Source organism: Sinocyclocheilus anshuiensis, unplaced genomic scaffold, assembly GCF_001515605.1.
Source record: "Sinocyclocheilus anshuiensis isolate Anshui unplaced genomic scaffold, SAMN03320099.WGS_v1.1 scaffold701, whole genome shotgun sequence".
NCBI classification, from domain to species: domain Eukaryota; kingdom Metazoa; phylum Chordata; class Actinopteri; order Cypriniformes; family Cyprinidae; genus Sinocyclocheilus; species Sinocyclocheilus anshuiensis.
This window is the reverse complement of record NW_015539895.1, coordinates 682,570-703,619: the sequence shown is the minus strand read 5'-3', so window position 1 is coordinate 703,619 and position 21,050 is coordinate 682,570. Positions and strand designations below refer to the sequence as shown.

Below are 21,050 nucleotides of genomic sequence, written 5' to 3'. Positions count from 1 at the left end.
CCCCCCCCCCCCAATTATTCCACTGCCCACATCTTGCATTTTTCAAAGCAAAAACACATTCTATGTGAATGGCCCCTAATAAGTGAAGCTAAAACACTGTTGGAGCATTACCTTGGATGAGAGTATCTTCTACATGCCCTAAATGTACATGTAAAAGACATTAATACACAACCCTGCACAATCTGTAGTAAAGTAAACATCTGTTTTTAGCATACTATTAAGCATTCCAGCTCTAGGGGGCAGTATAAGGACACTAGCAGAGACATAATATTAAAACCATATCAAATACATAATGTAATTAAAATATTAATCATATTTTAAAAAATCATATAATTATGATTTTAGGAAATAATTGAATAATATATTACATTATAATGAATTAACAACTTGCCATATTTAAAGACCAAAAATGGTCATGATAAACTTTGGCCACTTGTTATTTGTGATTTTTCTTGTTTCAATCCAGTGGCTGTGGACTGACTCTTGTGCACTCTGGGAAAGCAATCAAAGATGGCTTCTCTCCAGAGCATAGAAAGATTTTAGCTGCCTGTCAGCTGGCCTGCTTCCAGCTTGTAACTCTAAATCTGCTTTGACAGACACATGCATGCAAACACACAGGCTAAAAAACATGCAGATACACCGCGTAGCAACTGAAGAAGTACCAGCTTGTAACTCTAAATCTGCTTTGACAGACACATGCATGCAAACACACAGGCTAAAAAAACATGCAGATACACCGCGAAGCAACTGAAGAAGTGTTTGAAGTCTTGATGTTTCGATTGCAGGTTCGATAAGATGTCCACACACATTCCCAAACCCGTCAACACCCAACCACTCCCTCAGTGAGACACACCTGGAGGATTGTGGAACAGACTCCTCACACTCCGCTCAGGGGTGTTGAAGAAGGCGGTGGCCATGGAATTATATTCACCATCAGCACAGAAGAGCTGTAAATGAACAATATAACAAATCGCGCTTCTGTTTGGCATTTCAGACTATGTTCTGATCCAAGATCAGTTCAGCTTAGCAATTTATCATTTAAGCAAACATCTTGAAAGCCCAGGAAGTATATAAACACCTGTAAGGGATATTCCTCAGTGTTGTCCTGTCCCAGTGGCTGGCAGTCATTGGAGAAATAGATCATAGCAAAGGAAACAGTAGCGGTCACCGCGGCAACCAGCATAGCCTCCATCACCTGCAGGCACGGCCGGTGGATGTACCTGAGACATAACACAACATGTGAAAATCTTAAAAGCCAATGCTTTTTTTGTGTCAAAATAGAAGAAAGAAAGAAAGAAAGACAGAAGGAAAGAAGGAAGGAAGAAAGAATGAAAGAAAGAAAGAAGAAAGAAAGAAAGAATGATTGTAGCACAAAATTAAAAAAAATATATACATACACTACCATTCAAAAGTTTGGGGTCGGGTCGGCAAGATTTTTTAAAATGTTACAAAAAAATAAAAAATAAAAACAGCAATATTCTGAAATATTACAATTTAAAATAATGTTTTTCCTATTTGAATACATTTAAAAAAATGTAATTTATTGCTTTGATGCAAGAAGTGTTTAACATGCGGGCATAACCCAGAAAATTGTCACATGACAAGTGATTGATGTGTAAAAGTCTTCAGACTCATTCCATCTGCTTCTGCTCAGTAATACAGCTATTCAGTGACAAAACCTACAAATCTGACCAGTCATTTAGCAAACTGTCTAACCTACTGTCAAAAAAAGATTTAAAGTGGACAAAATACAGATTAGACGCATTGAACTAATAGTAGTTTTTCCCATTATACAAAATTTAGATTTTTCCAAAAAACGATTTGGACCTAAATGAACGCCATACATATTACACATGACCTTCCCTATTTAATAGCTTGCAATCCTACCTTATTCTGAAAATTGTTAGCCAATAATTGATGATATTGAACAATGCTCCAAGCACCCCTCCTGGAAAATGTAAGGGAAAAAAAGATAAATAATTCAAAGCTACATCCTTTCATTTTAATTTTGTAAACGGAAGATTATTATAATGTTTTATGCAAGGACAAAGTGACGTTCCCCTCACCTAAAGCTCCCATGATAATGAAGAGAGGAATTTCATATAAATTATACTGTACAATCTGAAAGAAGAAAAAAAACACACACACATCAAATTTAGTTCAGCAATGTTGTGACTAATATAGCTACAATCAAAAATTCAGATGTTTCTTTCTTGTGATATTTTGGACAGCTTCAAGTAGGGGTGCTCCGATCAGGATTTTTGAAGCCGATCACCGATTGCCGATCACAGAAAGCAGTATCTGCCGATACGATCAGCGATACCGATCTTTTTAAAGCCTTCTTTTTATCATGTAGAATTATTTATAGTGATAATCCAATCAGGATTTTCAGACATTTATTCAAGGCTTGAATTACATTTTTGAAAAGGGGGAATTCCCCTCTTAAGTGACTCTTGTGAGGGGCATTTTTTAATTTGAGTGGTCGAGGGGGGCATTTTTTAGGCATTTTTCAAAAATATATATTTATCTCACCTAAATGTTTGATCATGCAGTGCATTTTTGTTTTTACAATTGTGCAATTGTTGCACAATAGCTTAGCACAAGCCTGATTTCGTGAGCTATATCTGAGGCAGCCTTTTACTCCAGTATAATTTCACACATACTCCGTTTGCAGTGCATATACAGTACATGTGCGGTATGTAAGTGGTGCAGAAGCAGCAGGTGCTCATTGCACTTTCACAGAGGAGTCCGATCCATGGAGTTTACCACAAACACAACATTTATCCATTATTTCTATTTCAAATTCAAACATTGTTACTGAAAATGCTTTTTCAGCATTGTGATTTGTTTTTTTTACACAGTACAGTAATACAATCTTTCATAGAAGTGTTTAAACAATAAATATAAGCAACACATTCAATGCTTTTTACATTTGCATTACCTTCTAGATTTGTATATTAAGTTGCTCAAGAAAGTGGCAAATCACTTAAACTACAAACATTCTAAATTAAAACTTACCATTGACAGAAACAGTCAGCTCTACTGCCTTTACCTTTGCATTTAAATCTTTATTACAAGCAATCCCGCAGTTCATAAAGAACTTTGTTTTCCTACCTCCACGAGTGCCATCTATTGCCTTGTTTATCTAAAGGTGCTCTTTTCCTTTAACCTGTTGAGCGGTACGGTCCCACATATGGGATTTTTATTTCCGTGCCCCTGGGAGTACAGTCCCACATATGGGATTTAGAACGATTGTTGGCTGAAGCTGAGACGCCGCTGCACTTGTCATATAATCACAACTATGCAGTGTTTTTAACCACATAATGTTTATTTTAGGTTTCAGACATGTAAATACATACAAGTACTAGTAAAACAATACATTTAAAGTTCGTAAAATACACACGGATGTTTATGGAAACAGCAATAACAATCCATTCAAATATAATTTGCCTACGTGTTTTATTAATATCAGATACACATAGTGTAAGTAACTATAAAGTTCACTCTATTCTTCTCCCAGTTCACCGGCCACTTATTTGCATGTATTTCGGGAGAAATTGATGAATTCATGTGCTGTAAATCCGACTGACAGGACTCTCTTAACTGCAGCGTGAACAAACATGGCTGCGCCCATCTCACGTTACAGTTCACGATCAAGATCATTTAAAAAGGTTTTTAAATGACAAAACACACTCATTTACTACACATATTTGTGAATCGGAATATCAGATTGTTCATGAAATGGTAAGCAATTTTATGAATATTTTGAATAAAAAATGAAAAACGAAATAAAAGCGATCCATCTGTCATACAGTGTTATTGTGGCCGCGGTGCGTCACGTGACAAGCATGACACGTTGCCATGGAAACAGTAAGGGGAAACGTTCTAAAATAACGGTCGCCTAAAAAAAACTCACTCTGGGGAGACCGCTAGAATATTTTAAACTCACCACTGAAAAGGTTAAACCAAGCCAAACAGCCATACGTGTCGACTGTGAAACACAGTAGACTTTAATTATATGCATTTATGGTGTAATTACTACATTTTCATGTCAATCCATGTTCATATTTACCGAAAACAATGCGCTTTCACTTTAATTCAGCGTGTGCAGCACATACAGCAACTCTACATCTCTGCACTGCTGCAAATGCAGTGCACCGCTCCTGGAACGCACTGCCGGACCGCAACCGCGTGCAGTGTGAACGCTTTCCGTTAACATGAGTGCAGAAAAAATATGCACTGCAAATGGAGTAATGTGAACCTGGCGTTCCCTCTCGAGCTTTCACGAGACATCACGGAATCGCATGCAAATACTGACGAGCTTGAGAGGCAGTATAAAATGCGGTGCACCTGACAATTACGTCAGAATCTTCTACTTCACCTGCTGAATTCACTATGGCAACAATCTGCAAGATCTGCGTGGGACCAATCGAGCCACCGGATCAACACGACCACTGCGTCGCCTGCCTGGGCCTGGCCCACGCCATGGCGGCGCTGGACGAGTCCGACTGTGGGCATTGCGCGGACCTGCCGGCCCACGTGCTCCGGACCCGCCGCGATGTGGCTCGCGGCCTATTCGGGGTGAGGCCCACTGCCGCCAGCGTGCCGCTTGTGGGCCCTCCCGGTGACGGGAGCGTAGTCTTGCCACTCCGCCAACCCCAACGGTCGCCCCGCTCCCCGGCCTCCTTCCCCGAGGACTGCTTCCACCCTCCTTCCAACATCGCGGAGTTTGTGTCCTTTGGCCAGGAGGAGGGGGATGACACAATGTCCATCTCGGCCTCGGAGAGGGAAGATTGGGCGGGATCGGAGTCCGATCAGCCAGACAGCATGGGGCCCCCAGACCTCCAGGAGGAGTTCATGAGGAGAGGGAGGATTGGGCAGGATCGGAGTTCGATCAGCCAGACAGCATGGGGCTGCCTGGCTCCTCCAGGAGGAGCTCATGAGGGTTCTGTCGAAGGCTGTCCAGGAGTTGGAGCTTACCTGGAGTCCTCCAGAGAAGCCTGCGAGGAGTAAGCTCAACTCCTGGTATTTCAGGTCCACCCAGAAAGCTGACTCGAGGGTGTCGGTCCCCTTCTTCCCTGACGTACATGAGCAGCTGGTGAAAACATGGTCTGCGCCCCAATCAGCACGTGTCCACTCTGCTACACAGGCCATTTTTTCCCACGTGGATGGGGCGAAGGCCCACGGGTACGTGCACTATCCCCCCGTCGAGGAGACCGTCGCTGCACGCCATGGCGGTGCTGCAGGTTTTTCAGGCGAAGCTCCTGCAGGCGGCGGAGGGCGGAGCCCTCACGGTGGAGGCCGTATAAGGGTCTGCATGCGGCGACGAAGCGAGCAGCCCAGGCCGTGGGTAAGGCCATGGGTTTTATGGTCGTCCTTCAGAGGCACCTATGGTTAAACCTGGCTGACCTCAAGGATACTGACCGTAAAGTGCTGCTGAAAGCTCCTGTGACTCCCTCCGGCCTCTTCGGTGATGCCGTGGAGTCCATTATTGAGCGCTTCGCGGAGGCTCAAAAGCGCTTCAAAGCCATGAGTCACGTGATGCCGAGGCGCACTTTCCAGCAGCAGACGGCGAGATCCAGATCCTCGTCGGCACCTGGCTCTTCCCAACGGAGGGTTAACCCCATGCCAGCGACCGCGGCGGTGTCTGCTACCGCTCCTCGCCAGGAGCCGGATGTCCGGAGAAAGGCGTGGGGTCCCGGGAGGAAACGCCACGGCCAACGGAGGAGCCCGCGACGTGACTCTTGCCGGCCGCCGGCTGCTAAGCTGTCATCCTGACTGTCTGAAGAGAGGAGGAGAGTGCGCGAGTAGCTCGGCTCCCAAGCGCCACAAGTTCATGTGTTGGATGTTTATCAATAAAAATGCATACATTCTCACAAAAAGAGCTTTTTTCTCCTCACTCGGTCAATGCGGTGCCGCTCACCCCGCCTCAAAGCAGTGCAGAGCCGCCGCCCACACAGATTATAGTCGCGCAGCACTCGCCGGCGCTTCCAACGACCAAGCCGCTAAAGCCGCTATGTCAGTTCCTGAGAGCATGGGAAGTTATTCCGGGAATCTCGCGCTGGCTACTCTGTGTGATAGAGCGTGGGTATATCTTTCAATTCAGACGCAGACCACCCCATTTCAATGGCGTGGTGCAGTCTCTAACATTGCCTCGAAATGCCCTGGTTCTGAGACAAGAGGTATGCAGTCTGCTCGAAAAAGGAGCAATAGAGAGAGTCCTATATAACATATCTGGGAGTGTGCTTCTCTCGGGAGCGCTCGGTGGCCATTTTGTCTTCCCTGTGCCATTTCAGACTGGGCAGCTCTGTTCACTTGAGGGAATTTCAGAGGCTGCTGGGACTCATGGCGTCTGCTTCAGCGGTATGTCATCTGGGCTTACTACACATGCGCCTGCTGCAATTATGGCTGAAATCTCAAGTCCCTTGGACGGCGTGGGCCGCAGTCTCCCGCGACTGCATCGAAACGCTGAAGCCATGGCGCAACCCAGATCTCTTCAGCCTGGGGGTTCCCCTGAACTTGGTGACGTCGCGCGTTGTGGTCACGACGGACACATCGACTCACGGCTGGGGAGCAGTGTGCGAGGGCATGCCGGCTTCGGGGCCGTGGTCAGAACCTCAGAGCCGGTGGCACATAAACTGCTTGGAGCTGGAAGCAGTGTTCTTAGTTCTAAAGGATTTTCGGCCACAGCGGCATGTACTGATTCGCACCGACAACATGTCTGTGGTCTCGTACATAAATCACCAAGAAGGCGTACGCTCCAGGGCTCTGTAAATGCAGGCAGCGAATCTCCTGCTATGGGCGGACCGTCACTTTCTCTCCATCAAAGCAGCACACATACCCAGTCTCCTGAATCGCGGGGCGGACATGCTTTCGAGGAAAGGGATTCCTGAAGGAGAGTGGAGGTTGCACCCCGAGTCGGTTCGGATGATTTGGGCCCGCTACGGGAGAGCGGAGGTCGATCTGTTCGCCACAAGCGAGAATGCGCACTGCCCGCTGTTCTTCTCCCTGTCTCACTCCCCGTTGGAAGGGGACACTCTGACATCGCACTGGCTGGTAGCCAGGCTGTATGCGTTTCCTCCAATCAAGATATTACCGCTGGCTCTCGGAGGCGCGGGCGCCCTCCACGAGGCGCTTGTATGCTCTAAAATGGGGAGTGTTTGTGAAATGGTGCCGTGATGTTCATATAAACCCGGCTGCTTGCTCCGTGTCGGATATTATGCGATTTCTACAGTACAGACTGGATAGTGGATCTCTACCATCAACACTGAAAGTCTATGTGGCTGCTATTGCCTCGTTTCGTTCCCCGCTGGGCGGGCAATCGATCGGTAGGCACGCGCTGGAGCTTTCGGCAATCTGACCAGCTTTTCGTGTGCTACGGTGGTTGTGCGAAGGGCTGGGCCGTGTCAAAACAGAGACTTGCCCACTGGATTGTTGACGCTATCACGGCTGCTTATACGAGGCAAGGTTTGGAATGCCCTTTGCACATTAGGGCCTACTCAACAAGAGCTATCGCCTCCTCCTGGGCGTGGTCGAGAGGTATGTCTATTCAAGATATATGCTTTGCAGCCGGCTGGTCTTCCCAGAATACCTTCGCCAGGTTTTACAAGCTGGACGTTCAGTCCTTAGCCTCCCGAGTGCTGTCGGTTAGTGACTGATTCACGTTTATGCTACCTCTATTCGTAATGTTAACTAATGAAGCCCTAATGTAAAGTGTGACCGAACAATAAAGAATCAAAACACTTTCAAAGAGGGGGTTTGGTGTCACAGCATTTTTGTTTCCAGGCGGAACCTTATAGAACGTGACGCACGTCTCCCGGAAATCCTGTACAATTAAACAAACAATATCGTGCATATTCATTACCGTGATATATCGCATTACCGAATACCGGCACAAGTCTAGCGGTGATTCACTCACGCTGTTTGTAAAATTATGTCTGACATAAGAAAAGTAGGCTGTATGCTGTTTAAATGTGTTGCCACTTGCTTGAGCAACTTATTATACAAACCTAGAAGTCAAATGCATGAATAATACGTTGTTTATATTTATTGAGTTTAAACTAATGTTTTAGATTTAAATTGTTACTGTACTGTGATAAAAGAGTATCACAATGCTGAAAAAGCTTTTCATTTATTTTTTTTACGATTTGAAATCAAAATAATGGATAAATGTTGTGTTTGTGGCTTAAACAGCCGCGGATAAGTAGCGGACTGCAAACGCATCCTGTGTGAAAGCACAATGAGTCCGTGCTGCTTCTGCACCGCATACATAACGCACATGGACCACATACGCACTGCAGACGGAGTATGTGTGAAACAGGCGTGAGACGGTGCCACTGCATTTCGTGCCAAACCATTCACGGCAGGCGAGTCATCAGCCTTTACGCTGAATAGCGTGGTAAAGAAAGTTGCAGTTCAGGAGATAAATAGTTTATGATTATGCGATATGAGACTGTTCCGTAACTCCCCAACCGGACCTCACCGGACAATGGCACCTTTTTAGTTACACCCAGCGTCACTACCCCCTCCTACCCTGCGAATTTTGTGCCCCGGGATGCCCCCGTTGCTTGGAACAAAGCGATAGAGTAAAAAAGAGACCTTGTCAGAGTAACTGAAGAAGATAGAGACAGAACTTACATCACTGTCAAAGCGGCCAAAGTTAATGAGACCGGGGCTGGACAGTTCTCCAGGCTTCCCATGGTAAATACTCAGGAAAAAATTCAGTGTGAAGGTGGAGACCATTGAAGCAAAGAACTAAATCAAAAGCAAAGCAGGATCAGGGGTTCAAACAGCTGACCTTTGAAACTGAGTGAAACAGACAGTGCTCTTTAATAAGGAGCCAAACTATTATTCACAATCACTCACAATTCTCCATGTCAACATCTGGTTCCAGAAAGACGCGCCTTCCTCTAAACTGAACAGAACCCCACCTGTGCCAAAAACCACAATGAATCAAAGATGGTCCTGAACAATCTTATCCAAGAATCATTTCAGGGCAGTTCAACAGTCTTTGAGCTTTTATTCAGAGGACCAAATGATGGATTTTCACTTATAGCTACAACTCAGTCGTGTATCAGCTACTGTAATATGCTTTAACAATATAATAATAACATATTTGGCACTGGCTTTGCACAACTTGCTTCTATCCAATGTAAAAATATGGATATTTGAAATTATTTTCTGCATGTCTCACCAACAGGGGCTCCAAAGGCAGCAGAGACTCCAGCCGCTGCTCCTGCCGAGACAAAGTCTCTTTTCTCTGTGTCCCTGCGGAAATACTCAAATATCTGCAGGCACAGAAACGTGACGTCAGGCTCTATGTTTACTGTAAAATTCAAGCAGACCTTAACAGTACAGAAAACTGACCTTAAAATCTTTTTTCAGTGAAGTGCTTCTTCCTTGAGATACTCCTGCAGCCACCACTGCTCCCGAGTGAATCATGGGTCCTTCCTGTGAGAGAAGAGCAGCTGTTGAGTCCATCAGTTAGCTTTCAATAAGTCCCATTAACCCCAGTTGATGGTTTTAATATTGTACCTTTCCAACAGCGAGACCTCCAGCAACTGAGCAGATCACACCAAAGACCTTTATCACCAGAGTCTGTGAATATAGATACAAATTTTAATTTTATCATTGAAAAATATCTATTTATCTTATATAGATAAATAGATATTTACATCTATGATAACTATATCTTTTTTTTTTTTTTACCTTTTTGTTCAGTTAAAAATCAAGCTACCTTGTTTGTCTTATAGAGAAGCTTACGCTATGAAAGGCATCACCTTTAATCGAACAACACGAGGGATTTTCACTCCATTCAGGAAACATTTTATTTGAGGGATTCCACTTCCTGCGGCAATGGGCTGTGAGAAAACAGACTGAATTTTTAATAATGTTCAAAGTAAAATAATACACAACTACTTACTAAACACTACACAGTACACAATGTACTCTACCAATCAAAGTTTTTTTTTTTAATGTTTAAAGTCTCTTATGCGCGCAGCTTAAACCACAGAAATCTCATTCTGACTGGAAGAAAACACTCACCTCTACAAAAGCAACAGCGATAGCGCCAAACATCACGAAAGCAGAGTTCAGCACTGCCCACAGTATGAGAGAGATGGACAGGCCACCAAGCTCTGTGTATTTCTCAATGTCTGAACGCCTAGTTTAAGAAACTCTGAAGCCAGTGAGAAATAAATAACACACAATCACACTTAATTAAACTGAAGAAAACTCTATGCAATTAAATGAAGCCTTTTCATTAAATAAGTTGATTTGTCTGACTGTACTTTAGCACAGCATTAAAAATATTGAGCTATATTATTACATGCCTAATAATACCATGAATAAAATTTGTGTCTTTGTACCAAACATTGGCTACTGATATTTTTTCCTGGAATATAAAAATAAAGAAAAATCCTATTTTAATTTTGTTGAGTGCTAAATTAAATAAACTACATGGACAGACGATATTAGATAAAAAAAATAAATAATGCTCAATTTTCATTCTGTCCATGTTGGTCTGGATCTGGATTGCCATGCAGCCGTTTACGGCCAAATTATTCATGTAGTAACAATGGAAATAGATTACACAAACTTTCACAATGTGTTAACACATATGTAAACTGATTGCATGAAATGAAATTATGTTTTGAAAACTTGTTCACAAACTGCAGTGTATCGGCTCATTTTAATTAACGAAGGAGCAAATACAATTTTTGGCATGCTTTACATAAGAAACTGATCATATTAGAAGGCTGTAAAATAGATGAATGACAGAGAAAGGATACTCAGTTTGACTGCAAAGTACTTATAACCAGCTAATTTCTCCACAGCAATGTCTATCATGCATGCGATGAGACCAGTGAGAAACCCAATCAGACCACAGATCACCCATCTCCTGATCTCCAGACATCTGAAACCCTACGGTTACAATAAATAAACACAAAAGTGTTAATTAGAGGTCGACCGATTGATCGGCCGGCCGATTAATCGGCCGATTTTTGGCATTTTGTAATTAATCGGCATCGGCCGATTGTGCTGCAAATTAGGCCGATTTATAGGCAAGGCGCATCTGCGGGCAGCTAAGCGTTGTTGTGGAATGCGCAGTCCCAGTGCTTATTTGATTACAGCCGTTACCGGGGAAACCGCTATATCTCCGCTCCAACAGCATCTCCTGCTGGCGTAGAATGAATTAACATTTGCAAGTCTGTGGGAAACACTGGTGTCTGTCAGCAAACATAAACAAAAAGCATGCTTCAGAACTGTTTTGAGAAGGTGCTTAAGTTTTGAGCCATGTATTATTACTCTGAATTAGTTGTGTTGTCAGTTTAAAGCATTGATTTAGCATTATAATTATTAATTACTATAAAGAAAATAATGTGATTGAACAAAAAAAAAACATTGTGTTTAGGGGTAGAGTTGATTGAATGTGTACATAAACCAACCATTTAAAAATAGCACAACATATTGTGAAATGCCCCTTAAATTTAAGACTAATTTTAAATAGCAAACTACACATTCCTTTCAATGGTCTCCATCAACTGTTATGGTTGTAAACTCAGAAAGTGCCTTTATATGAACAGATTACGAAGCGCACATGATCCAAGATAACCATTAAACTGAGCTTGTCATCTCCACCTCTAATGAAAATCTCTGATGGTTTTACTGACCATGTGACTCATCCGCCTCTCTTCCTCCAGAAACAACTGATTTTCGCTGTTATCATAATCAAGACTCTGAAACACAAAATGCACTAGGTTTGACATTTTACATCACAGCTCTTCAAAGACAGTTTATTTAAAGTGTACATGGTGCATTTTGTCTGTGGTTTTTAAGTTCATTTACAGAAAACCTACTGATTTTTCAAAGCATTTTTAACAGACACTCAATTGAAAGAGGGTGACTGAAGGTCAGGTCGAGATTCAATTACCTCAAATTTGAGAGACAGCAGCTTTTCGTTGTGAGGGATTTCTTTTGGTCGACTTCTCACAATGTCCTGTGTGTTTCGGGAAAAACAGACTCAGAGTTGCCCGGCCGACATTCATCAAGGTTATATAATACAGTCATTCTATGCTCATGCAATCAGAATAGGACAACACTTTATTTAGCTACATCAACTCTTTGCAGCCATGAGCAAGCGTGACCTCATGCCAACACATTGGAAACATAAACTCACAAATGATCAAGTACATCGTATGCATTTTCTCAATAAATTATTTTTCCAAAGTGCAGGCTGAAGAGGCCGATGGAGTCAGGCATTTTCCTGGTCCTTTGGTCTCTAGCCAAAATGGCTGATTTGAGGAGAGATTTAAACTACACTCATGCTCTATTCTAACATTCAAAGCATCAAAACCACAAACACCTTGAAATTAAAACTGAAACTATAGCTATGTGTCAAAACAGTGAAGCACTTTTCTGGACCAGAGTATAGGCTTTTGTGTGTATACTTACAGTACTGTTTTGTTTGTACGCGTCTTTAGAAAAAAATATATAAAAAAAGAATTGATGTAAAATAGATTTTACCTCTTCGGGTGTGATTTCCTCCTCAAGGTCCACAGTGCTCAGCCTGCCTATATGAAATATACCTCCCCCGGATAACTATGAACCAAATACATTACATTTATCAAGAGTCTACTCATTTTTAATATCTCTCTTAAAATCTTTTTTATAAAAGATCTTTAATATATATAGGGGCTCCCTGGCCAAAAGGGCCCCACAATACAGTAAGGGGGGCCCGAATTCCTAGCTATGGACCTGACTGTAATCAAGAATCAACCAATTCAATGTAGGTCTAAGGATCACAGGTGCTTGCAGTTTCTTAGCAGAATAAACGGGTTAAAAGAAAGGGGAAGTAAAAAATCAAAATATCCAGAGTTGCACAACTGGCTGCAACTTGCCATTAGGTAGGCTACAAATACAAGTCCTTACTAGGGTTTACAAGAAACACAAGGGTTTATCCTCTAATAACAAGTTTAAGAACTATTTTGCTTTCATTTCAACGTTGTACGTGATGACAAGAAGTTAGTGCAAGTGTATTATCATGCTTTCTGCAAGTAGGCACACTACCTTTGCATGCTTAACAAGCATGCTTTATATAATAAGCAGGGCAAGTATTTAATATAAGCAGAAGTCAAAACATTTCAGATTGATTGCGGAGTCCTATATATATAATTTTTGTAGTCTGTATGGCGTGTCTGGTACCTGTCTGTTGTATTTCACCTCCTCGTCTCCGTTCAGCAGTGGCGTTCTCTCTCCGCGATCATCGCCTCGGCCAGACCATGACACTTTCTTCGCGATGTTGGCCATGTCTTATTTGACCATTAATTACACATCAAACCTGCTAACTGTAGAACTACTGCGAACACTTCTTCCCCATGACTAACAATCATAAGCGAACCCGTGACTAGTGTACGGAAAGCGGAAAGGTTCAACAGAGAATTCGTTTTCAAAGGAAGTCTGGGAATTGTAGTTCACAGTTCTACAGTTGAACAATTCTGGGTTTTGTGTCAATAATGACGTGCGGTAGTGACTGAGATGGCTCTGTTCTGTTATAAGGGTTAAAACATGCTCATAACTGTCGTATCTGATATTTTAGGTTATATTAACTCTGTTAAACATCGCATATTTCTCCGCCATTAGAGTTAGGCCTACTAATAAAATAATGACATGCTAAAATAATGACGGTTTCCAACAAGCAGGTTTCTCCACACACTAACCTATTGTTACATTGCAAACATTTATTTTCCTTGTATATATCCTATTATATATATCCAATGTATATATATATGTATGATGAACATGTGATAGAAATGTATTAATTAATGGCCTCAGAAGGGGTGAACATTTCGGTAACACTTTAGAATAGGGAACACATATTCACTATTTATTAAGACTTTTTCCTCAATAAACTCCCAATTTGCTTCTTATTAATGGTTAGTAAGGTAATTGTTAAGTTTAGGTATGGGGTAGGGTTAAGGGATCCAAAATATGGTCATGCAGAATAAGACATTAATATGTGCTTTATAAGTACTAATAAACAGCCAATATGCTAGTAATATGCATGCTAATAAGCAACTAGTTAATAGTGAGAATTGGTCCTTAAAATTAAGTGTTACCAACATTTCTGAATGTTCAGAAAAGTGCAGACTAGGATGCTCTGATCAAAGAGGGAATTACCTCGAAGAATTGTATTGTATTGTATGAATTCAGGAAGGGTATTACCCCGATATAGCTACTGTATTATACTGTATTATATCCAGGGCATGAATTACCTGTAGTATTGTATTATATAGATTATACATTTAGTGTTTTTCCAAGACAAATGCTCCCTAAAGCTTACAATCATGTAAAAAAAAAAAAAAGATTAAATATTAGGGGAGAGCGGGGCACAAAGTAACACTTTTTGACTTTCTCAAATTGTGTAAATCCACATGGGGTTCAGAGTATAATTTTTTTATCCACAGTAATTTCACACTTCAGTTGCTTTGACACAATCTGTATTGTTAAAAGCACTATATAAATAAAGGTGACTTGACTTGACTTGACATAAACGAGCCAAAATGCTTTACATGTCTTGAAATAATCATTTCTTAACATTAAACATTGACTGTCAGTATTTATTCACCTGTTTCTCGTCGTTTATCATTAAAATTTATTAAAGTAAATAGTGTGAATTACATCGCTAATGTCATAGAATAGCACGGCAGGGCACATTGTAACGCAGTGTTACAACGTGCCCCATCTGCGCAACTGGAATTTAACCGGTTACTGCTTTTCTGATAGTTAGCGAAGCATTAAAAAATTACTTAAACTGATAAATAACAGATTGGAGATTAAAATAATAGCAGATTTGTTTCATTTTAAATGAGTAATAAAAACTGAGATGAAAAATTTACTTAAGCCAGAAATATAATTTTACTATGGTAAAATAAATGTTCAGCGATATCTTCAAAACACTTTTGAATTTTGGTGCACTTTTTTTCTCTATATAATGTTGATATGGTAACTAGTAAATGCTGTAAATTTGGTTATGCTAGCATGTGTGGAAATATTTAAACCACGTGTGTTACAACTTACCCGCGTTACTTTGTGCCCCGCGCTCCCCTATTTTTCATATTCATTCAATATGTATTTATTTCAATGTGAACGTTTTGCTTTGGCAACTGTTAGGTTATAATGGCAATTATGCTTTGACTTTACAATAATTATACGGTGAACAATAATGTAATAATGTTCATAAAAAGAAAACAAAAACACTGCAGTTTGTCCAATGCTACTGAGAGTTGTTTTGTTTCATAGAGCATATTTGTGATAAATTCAGTTGCTTGTAAATCATTTAAAAATACTAATTTGATATTGAACAGTGTCAGTGTCACTGATTTGTTATGATTTTGGGAACTCAGTATGGCAGACAGTATGAATAAATGTAGTGTTTTTACTCTTGTGGTCTGATTACTGCTATATTTACAGCATTCCTTTAATATGAAGTCTGAAAAAAAAAACACAATTTAAGGTTCCTTGAATCATTAATTGATTGCTAAACAAGAAATAGTGGCCTTCACGCTGTGTGCTGACTGAATGCAGACTGCATAGACCAACAAAAATAAAATGCATGTTTATTTAAAGCAAAGTTTATAGTTAAAATGAAAAGTAAAAGGTTTCATAAGCCCAAATATGTAAATATGATAAATGAATACATAAACTGCTGTTTTATCAAAATAAATGGAAATACAAAAATAATGTGTAATACAGAATTGTTTTTCTGGCTCATTCTGTTGTGCCTTTACATGCAGTGCTCCAGACACTCACAGGTAATATGTTGAACAGAGCCAAACATCTGGTCTACATTGTAGCGGCTGAGCACTGCTCCTCGTGGCACCCTTTAAGCTTTAACCCTTTTCCTATACCAACTGTATGCGTGTGTGTGTGTGTGTGTGTGTGTGTGTGTGTATGTGTATGTGTAGGTGTATGTTAGACTAGTTTAAGTGTTTATGTAGTTCATAAAGTCTTACTTGTATCACACTTGACGTTGTTCATTGTTTGCTCATAACTGGAGTCCCTTAATCATGCAGATTTATGCTACAGGCTCTGTGTAGAATTGTACAGTAATAAAGTTATTTCCCTTAACCAGGAAATTAACGTTCTTAGAATTGACAGACAGTTGACCCTGAGAGGTCAAGTAAATACTTACAGCGGATCTAAATATTTATAATTAATTATAACTAGTTATGATTAATTATTCATATTTCCCCTTTGAGCTGATTCGCTACAACATCATCCAGGCTGAGCACTGCTCCTCGTGGCACCTCTTTGCCAGAGGCTAGTCCAGACACTTCCACAGGGCTCAGGCTCCTAGTCCACAATGCAAAGCCAGCCAGTTTGCCCACAAATGCTTCAGCTTCATCAAAGTCCCCTCCAATCGAATCCTGCTCCTGCCCCAGGACCATCGAGCCACCAGGAGGGATCTCATAGCCTTTCTGGAACTTGGATCCAGTAGATATGAGATGACGGTCCAAATAATACCAAAACCTGCCTTCAATGGAGGACCAGATGATGCATAAACGCTGGATCTCCAATCACAAAATCCATAACGCCCAGTATGCCAGAATTCCGACCATAGAGAACAAGCATATTGTCATTGTTTTCTGTGGCGTAAGAAAGAATTGTTCCAAGATACTTGGCACCTACTTTTAGCCAAGTGTAGATAGAGAGTTCATGTATCCCTGTTCGGAAACTCCTCTGGAAGGTGACAATTTTCAGCGGAAGCAGACGGGAACAGAAGCATCGAACCCACATTGCAAACTTTGAGAATGAGAGACAAAATTATTAGACACTTTACATTTTGGCATAAAGTAAAAAAGAAAATGTTCTGTCTACCTTTGTCATCGTATTGTTGCAGATCTGACCGTTATAATAGGCAAAAATATCAAAATTGTCAAATGAAAACGTGTCACAGACCATATATTTCAGGGTAGCGCCATATTGAATTTTTAATAGGAATGGAAACAAGCCTGTGAGGGATAGAAGTGCAGCGTGTTCAATCGATTGCATTGTTATTTAACAATATACTGATTGTCCAGCTGACAAAACGTCTTTCTAAAAAAATGGTAGACAAAGTTTTTAAAAATAATTTTGAAAGCTGTGAAAATTACGTGACTTTTGTGTACAGTGCCTGCCATTGTAAAGCAGCCTTGTTTTCATCCACATTAAATTCAATATGGCGTCTAATCTGATTAAGGTCTATATGCTTGCGTACTTGCCTGTTTGGATTCTTGGAGATTCTGAGTAAATCGTTTTTGAATGACTGAAAATTACATTTGGTAAACAGTGACATTAAGGTTTTCAGTCTAAACTGTGGATACAAATGCATTTCAATTTCATTTTCAGACACAAAACCACTCTAAATACTTACTTCTGGCTTCTTCCTTTGGGGTTTGAATATGTGGGATTTTGTGTCGAAGTGGAAGCAGAAAAGTTTTCTCTTCAGCCTGAACTGTTGGTTGTACGGTGCTCTGCCAGAGCTGCTGTTGTCTGTCTCTTATTTTGTATGTCTGTGGTTGTTCGGTGGGCCCAGAACGCAATCGATCTCTCATTCTGTATTCTTCAGACTTCGGTTTAGGCTGGACATGCCTCAGGACCACACCTTGTTGCTTCTTGATAGAATTGAGAGGATCTAATCCTCCTTCCTTGGAAGTTGGAATGATCTTGAACAACCCTTGCATCTGACTCTCCAACTTCATTATCTGGGTCTGATGCCTTTTGAGAGAGGCCTGAAGGTCCCGCATTCCATGTTGAACCTGATTCTTAAAGGATTCCAAAGAGCCAATGTGACTTTGCAGTTTCTGGATCTTGTGGGACAAGTCGGACAACCCCGTTCTCTGCTTTTGGATTTGTCTAAGGTTGAGATGGTTGTTTTCCCTCAGAGCTCTCGTCATGTTTGCTAGGCTCGACTCAAGCCTCTTAGTCTTTTTCTGTAGACTCTTAGTCCAGGATTTGAGGGAATTCAGGCTGTGATCTGTCGTTTCCTTGAATGCACGGAGCTCTCTGGAGATCCTCTCAAACTGCTGACTCAAAACTTGGAATCGCGAGTCTATGTTATTTGAAATGTTGTAGTTTTCAGCAATGCTCTGAAGATGGGTGAAGGTCATCTGTTGAAATCTTTTGAACTAGGATTGGAGGAATCGTGTTACAGATACATGCGATATGATATTTTTAAAGACAGTATGTTTAAACATAACAAACCTGCTGATCGAGCCTCCTCAGTCTTTGGTTTAAGGGTTTATATGTCTCAGTCGGTGCTCCTCTCCGTGTTCAGGTCACAGGCATTAGCAGGAAGATTATGACCAGGAAAAAAAGCCTTCTGCTGGCCTTTCTGGTCATGGTCGCTTCACGTCCTTTACAGGCGTTTAAATAACTTGATCTAATATTTTTGAAAAATTCCAACCTAAAACAGTTTGTGTAGGTGTACACCTCCTATCCTTGGATGCTCTGAATAAGATTTCCTTTTTCTTTGCTACAGTGGCCAATAGGGAAATTAAAACATGACTAAATGGATTTCACAGACCCCAAACAGAAATCTCCAAGCAAACACACACATATGCAAAAACATGGATGGACAGGCGATCATAAATATTTGTAAAATATTTAGACTAGTAGACTCTCAACTTGTCACATCTCAATTTTCAATCATTACATTTTATGCTGTACACAATAAATCTGTCTGTATAGCTATAATATATAATCTGTGAGTACAAAATGTGAAAAAACAGCACAGACAACATTATCTATAACAATACAACATATAAACATAAACATCCATATTTCAAAGGCATAAATATGATGAAATTTTACATGGCTGACAAATTTAAATATTGAAAGCAAGCACATCTGACACCTGAAGTTTGAGCCAAATGTATAGGTTCAGCTCCCCCTACAGTCAAGAGGTGGTAAAGTTGCTGAGCAACTGACAAATTGCACTCAGATATGCAATCATGGATCATTTTTCAGAATTTGATGATGCGTTCTTTGTGCGGCCAACGCCCACAGTAACCTGATAGAATTACCCATCCGAACTGGATTCTGAGCTGTGATTTCTTTGGCACTAAATTTTAAGCTGATCATGGTGGTCATCATTTCACATATTTACATTAAAGTAATTTCAGTGCAGATAAATTAAAAATGTAGTTAATAAATAAAGTAAATCAAATAAATGATTGAATAATGGCTAAAGAAAAAATTGTTCAGGATGAAACACATGTAATACAACGTGGAAGGCCTGATACTCATGTAACATACAAAACCAAAATATCTTGAAACAAAAAGCTCACTGGCTGTATAACACACATTGGCAAGAACTGCTGTCACTTTAAAGTGTGGTTTAAAGTGAACATGTCTACTCTTTGTTGATGGTATTTAAAAGTGGTTGATCTGTTGTTGTGTTTTTGTTAAAGATGGGAACAGAAAACATAGGGGCGTAACTGAGGCAAAGTTGATATGAGAACAATGCATGCATCTGTCTGTCCCTAAGTAAAAATAGTGTGTCATAAACTGATATGATGAAGTTAGGTTAAGCTAGTTAATTTCAAGATATTTCTGTGGTTTTGCTCACAAGCAGTTTTGGTTTGCACTGTAAAATACTGTCAGGGTTTTACTGTATTTAGAATTTTACTGTAAAACCATGGCATATCTGTCTCTCTGTGTGTGTGTGTGTGTATATATATATCGTAGTGCCATCGACTGAAATCAATGTTAAACGCCACAATGCTGCCCGATGCCATCCCAGTGATCAAAGTCCTGCAAATATATAGAAAAAAAATAAATTCACATGGAAAATGTCCATAATATTATATATATATATAATTTATTTTTTATTTAAAAATATATTTTTTTAATTTAAAAAAGCAGACTGTTGCACTGTAAGAATATGAGATAGTATAATAACTGATTCTACAAAATAAATGCTAAAACTAAAATAATTATCTTTGGTACAATTAACTTTTCATTCTTAATCCTTAAATCAAATTGATTTTAAGACATTCTTATATTCCCTGCATTATCTCTGCGTCCTTTTTGAACAAATTCCATTACAACTGTACACACTTAGACCACAAAAGATCTACCACCATGCTTTCCAGGCATCAGTGTCCTCCTCACCACACTATAAGAAAAAAATCTGCAGAAAATTGGAAAAGGTACTGGTAATTTTCCAAATTTACAGGCACTTCCTTTAACCCTAAAACACAACACAATGCAATGCATAATTCAAAATACGGGGAAAACACTGGGCCCTATTTTTTACAGACTTTTCTTAGAGTGCAGGTCTTCTTGGTGGACCTCTCTTGTTGGAATGTAATTTGTAAATACCCTGGCTGTCATTCCATGCTTTATGGAAACTGCACACACTGATCTCTTCTTCTTCTTGGCTTTCTATTAGAACTGTGTTTTAGTTGCAGCCACACCCTGCAGGACCACATCTTGATACATGATGACTTTCTCAAGCACTTCAAAAGATCTCCTGTGACTCTGTTCAGTAAGGAAGTGACCGACAGATGCCAACTTTTTGTGTTTCCACTGTATTTACTTGACTTTATCCACTCTAGTTTATTAATATATCTTTATGAAGCACTGAACACCTTGAAAATCCAGTTTGGAGGGCTATTGCATGCTGTCTTGTCTTGCTTCTGCAAAATATAGCAATCAGCCAAGGGATGAAGTCTCTTTTATTACATCGATTTTTGCTTTCATAAACCTACATCAACAGCAATAGAGACACAAATGTTCAATAATAAGTCAAATTTTTTATGAACAATAATAAGAATTCACTGTCCGCAAAGGGATATAGTTCATTATTCTGACTAGAGGTTGCTTATAGTTGCTAAGCAATAAAGCAACTTGCTGTAATATTAAAAATTTAATAGAAAATGTATGTTCACACTTGTGCTTTTATACATCAGCTTTGAACACAGCCCATTCAATTAGAATATAGAGTTTGAACAATGACCTTAAGGCTTCACGCAAAGGTTTTGGAACGTGTGTTCCAAAAAAATAAA

At 40.3% G+C, this 21,050-nt stretch overlaps 1 protein-coding gene across 2 annotated transcripts in view; it reads right to left on the bottom strand.

Annotated features, from left to right (window-relative positions):
* The window catches only part of LOC107685922 (H(+)/Cl(-) exchange transporter 7-like), a 23,025-nt gene extending 9,620 nt beyond the window's left edge, over positions 1–13,405 (bottom strand). Inside the window, exons 1-16 of one of the 2 annotated variants that reach the window (XM_016482674.1) lie at positions 13,204–13,405; positions 12,526–12,600; positions 11,933–11,998; positions 11,673–11,738; positions 10,791–10,923; positions 10,045–10,154; positions 9,780–9,860; positions 9,535–9,597; positions 9,367–9,450; positions 9,194–9,287; positions 8,866–8,930; positions 8,638–8,754; positions 2,067–2,121; positions 1,888–1,948; positions 1,079–1,220; positions 854–947 (exon numbers count right to left, since the gene is read on the bottom strand). In XM_016482674.1, the coding sequence (XP_016338160.1) occupies positions 854–947; positions 1,079–1,220; positions 1,888–1,948; positions 2,067–2,121; positions 8,638–8,754; positions 8,866–8,930; positions 9,194–9,287; positions 9,367–9,450; positions 9,535–9,597; positions 9,780–9,860; positions 10,045–10,154; positions 10,791–10,923; positions 11,673–11,738; positions 11,933–11,998; positions 12,526–12,600; positions 13,204–13,308 (1,411 nt within the window). In that variant the 5' untranslated portion in view covers positions 13,309–13,405. The remainder of the gene's footprint in view (positions 1–853; positions 948–1,078; positions 1,221–1,887; positions 1,949–2,066; positions 2,122–8,637; positions 8,755–8,865; positions 8,931–9,193; positions 9,288–9,366; positions 9,451–9,534; positions 9,598–9,779; positions 9,861–10,044; positions 10,155–10,790; positions 10,924–11,672; positions 11,739–11,932; positions 11,999–12,525; positions 12,601–13,203) is intronic. The other variant, XM_016482676.1, reaches the window with a different exon arrangement.
* Positions 13,406–21,050: the final 7,645 nt, after the last annotated feature.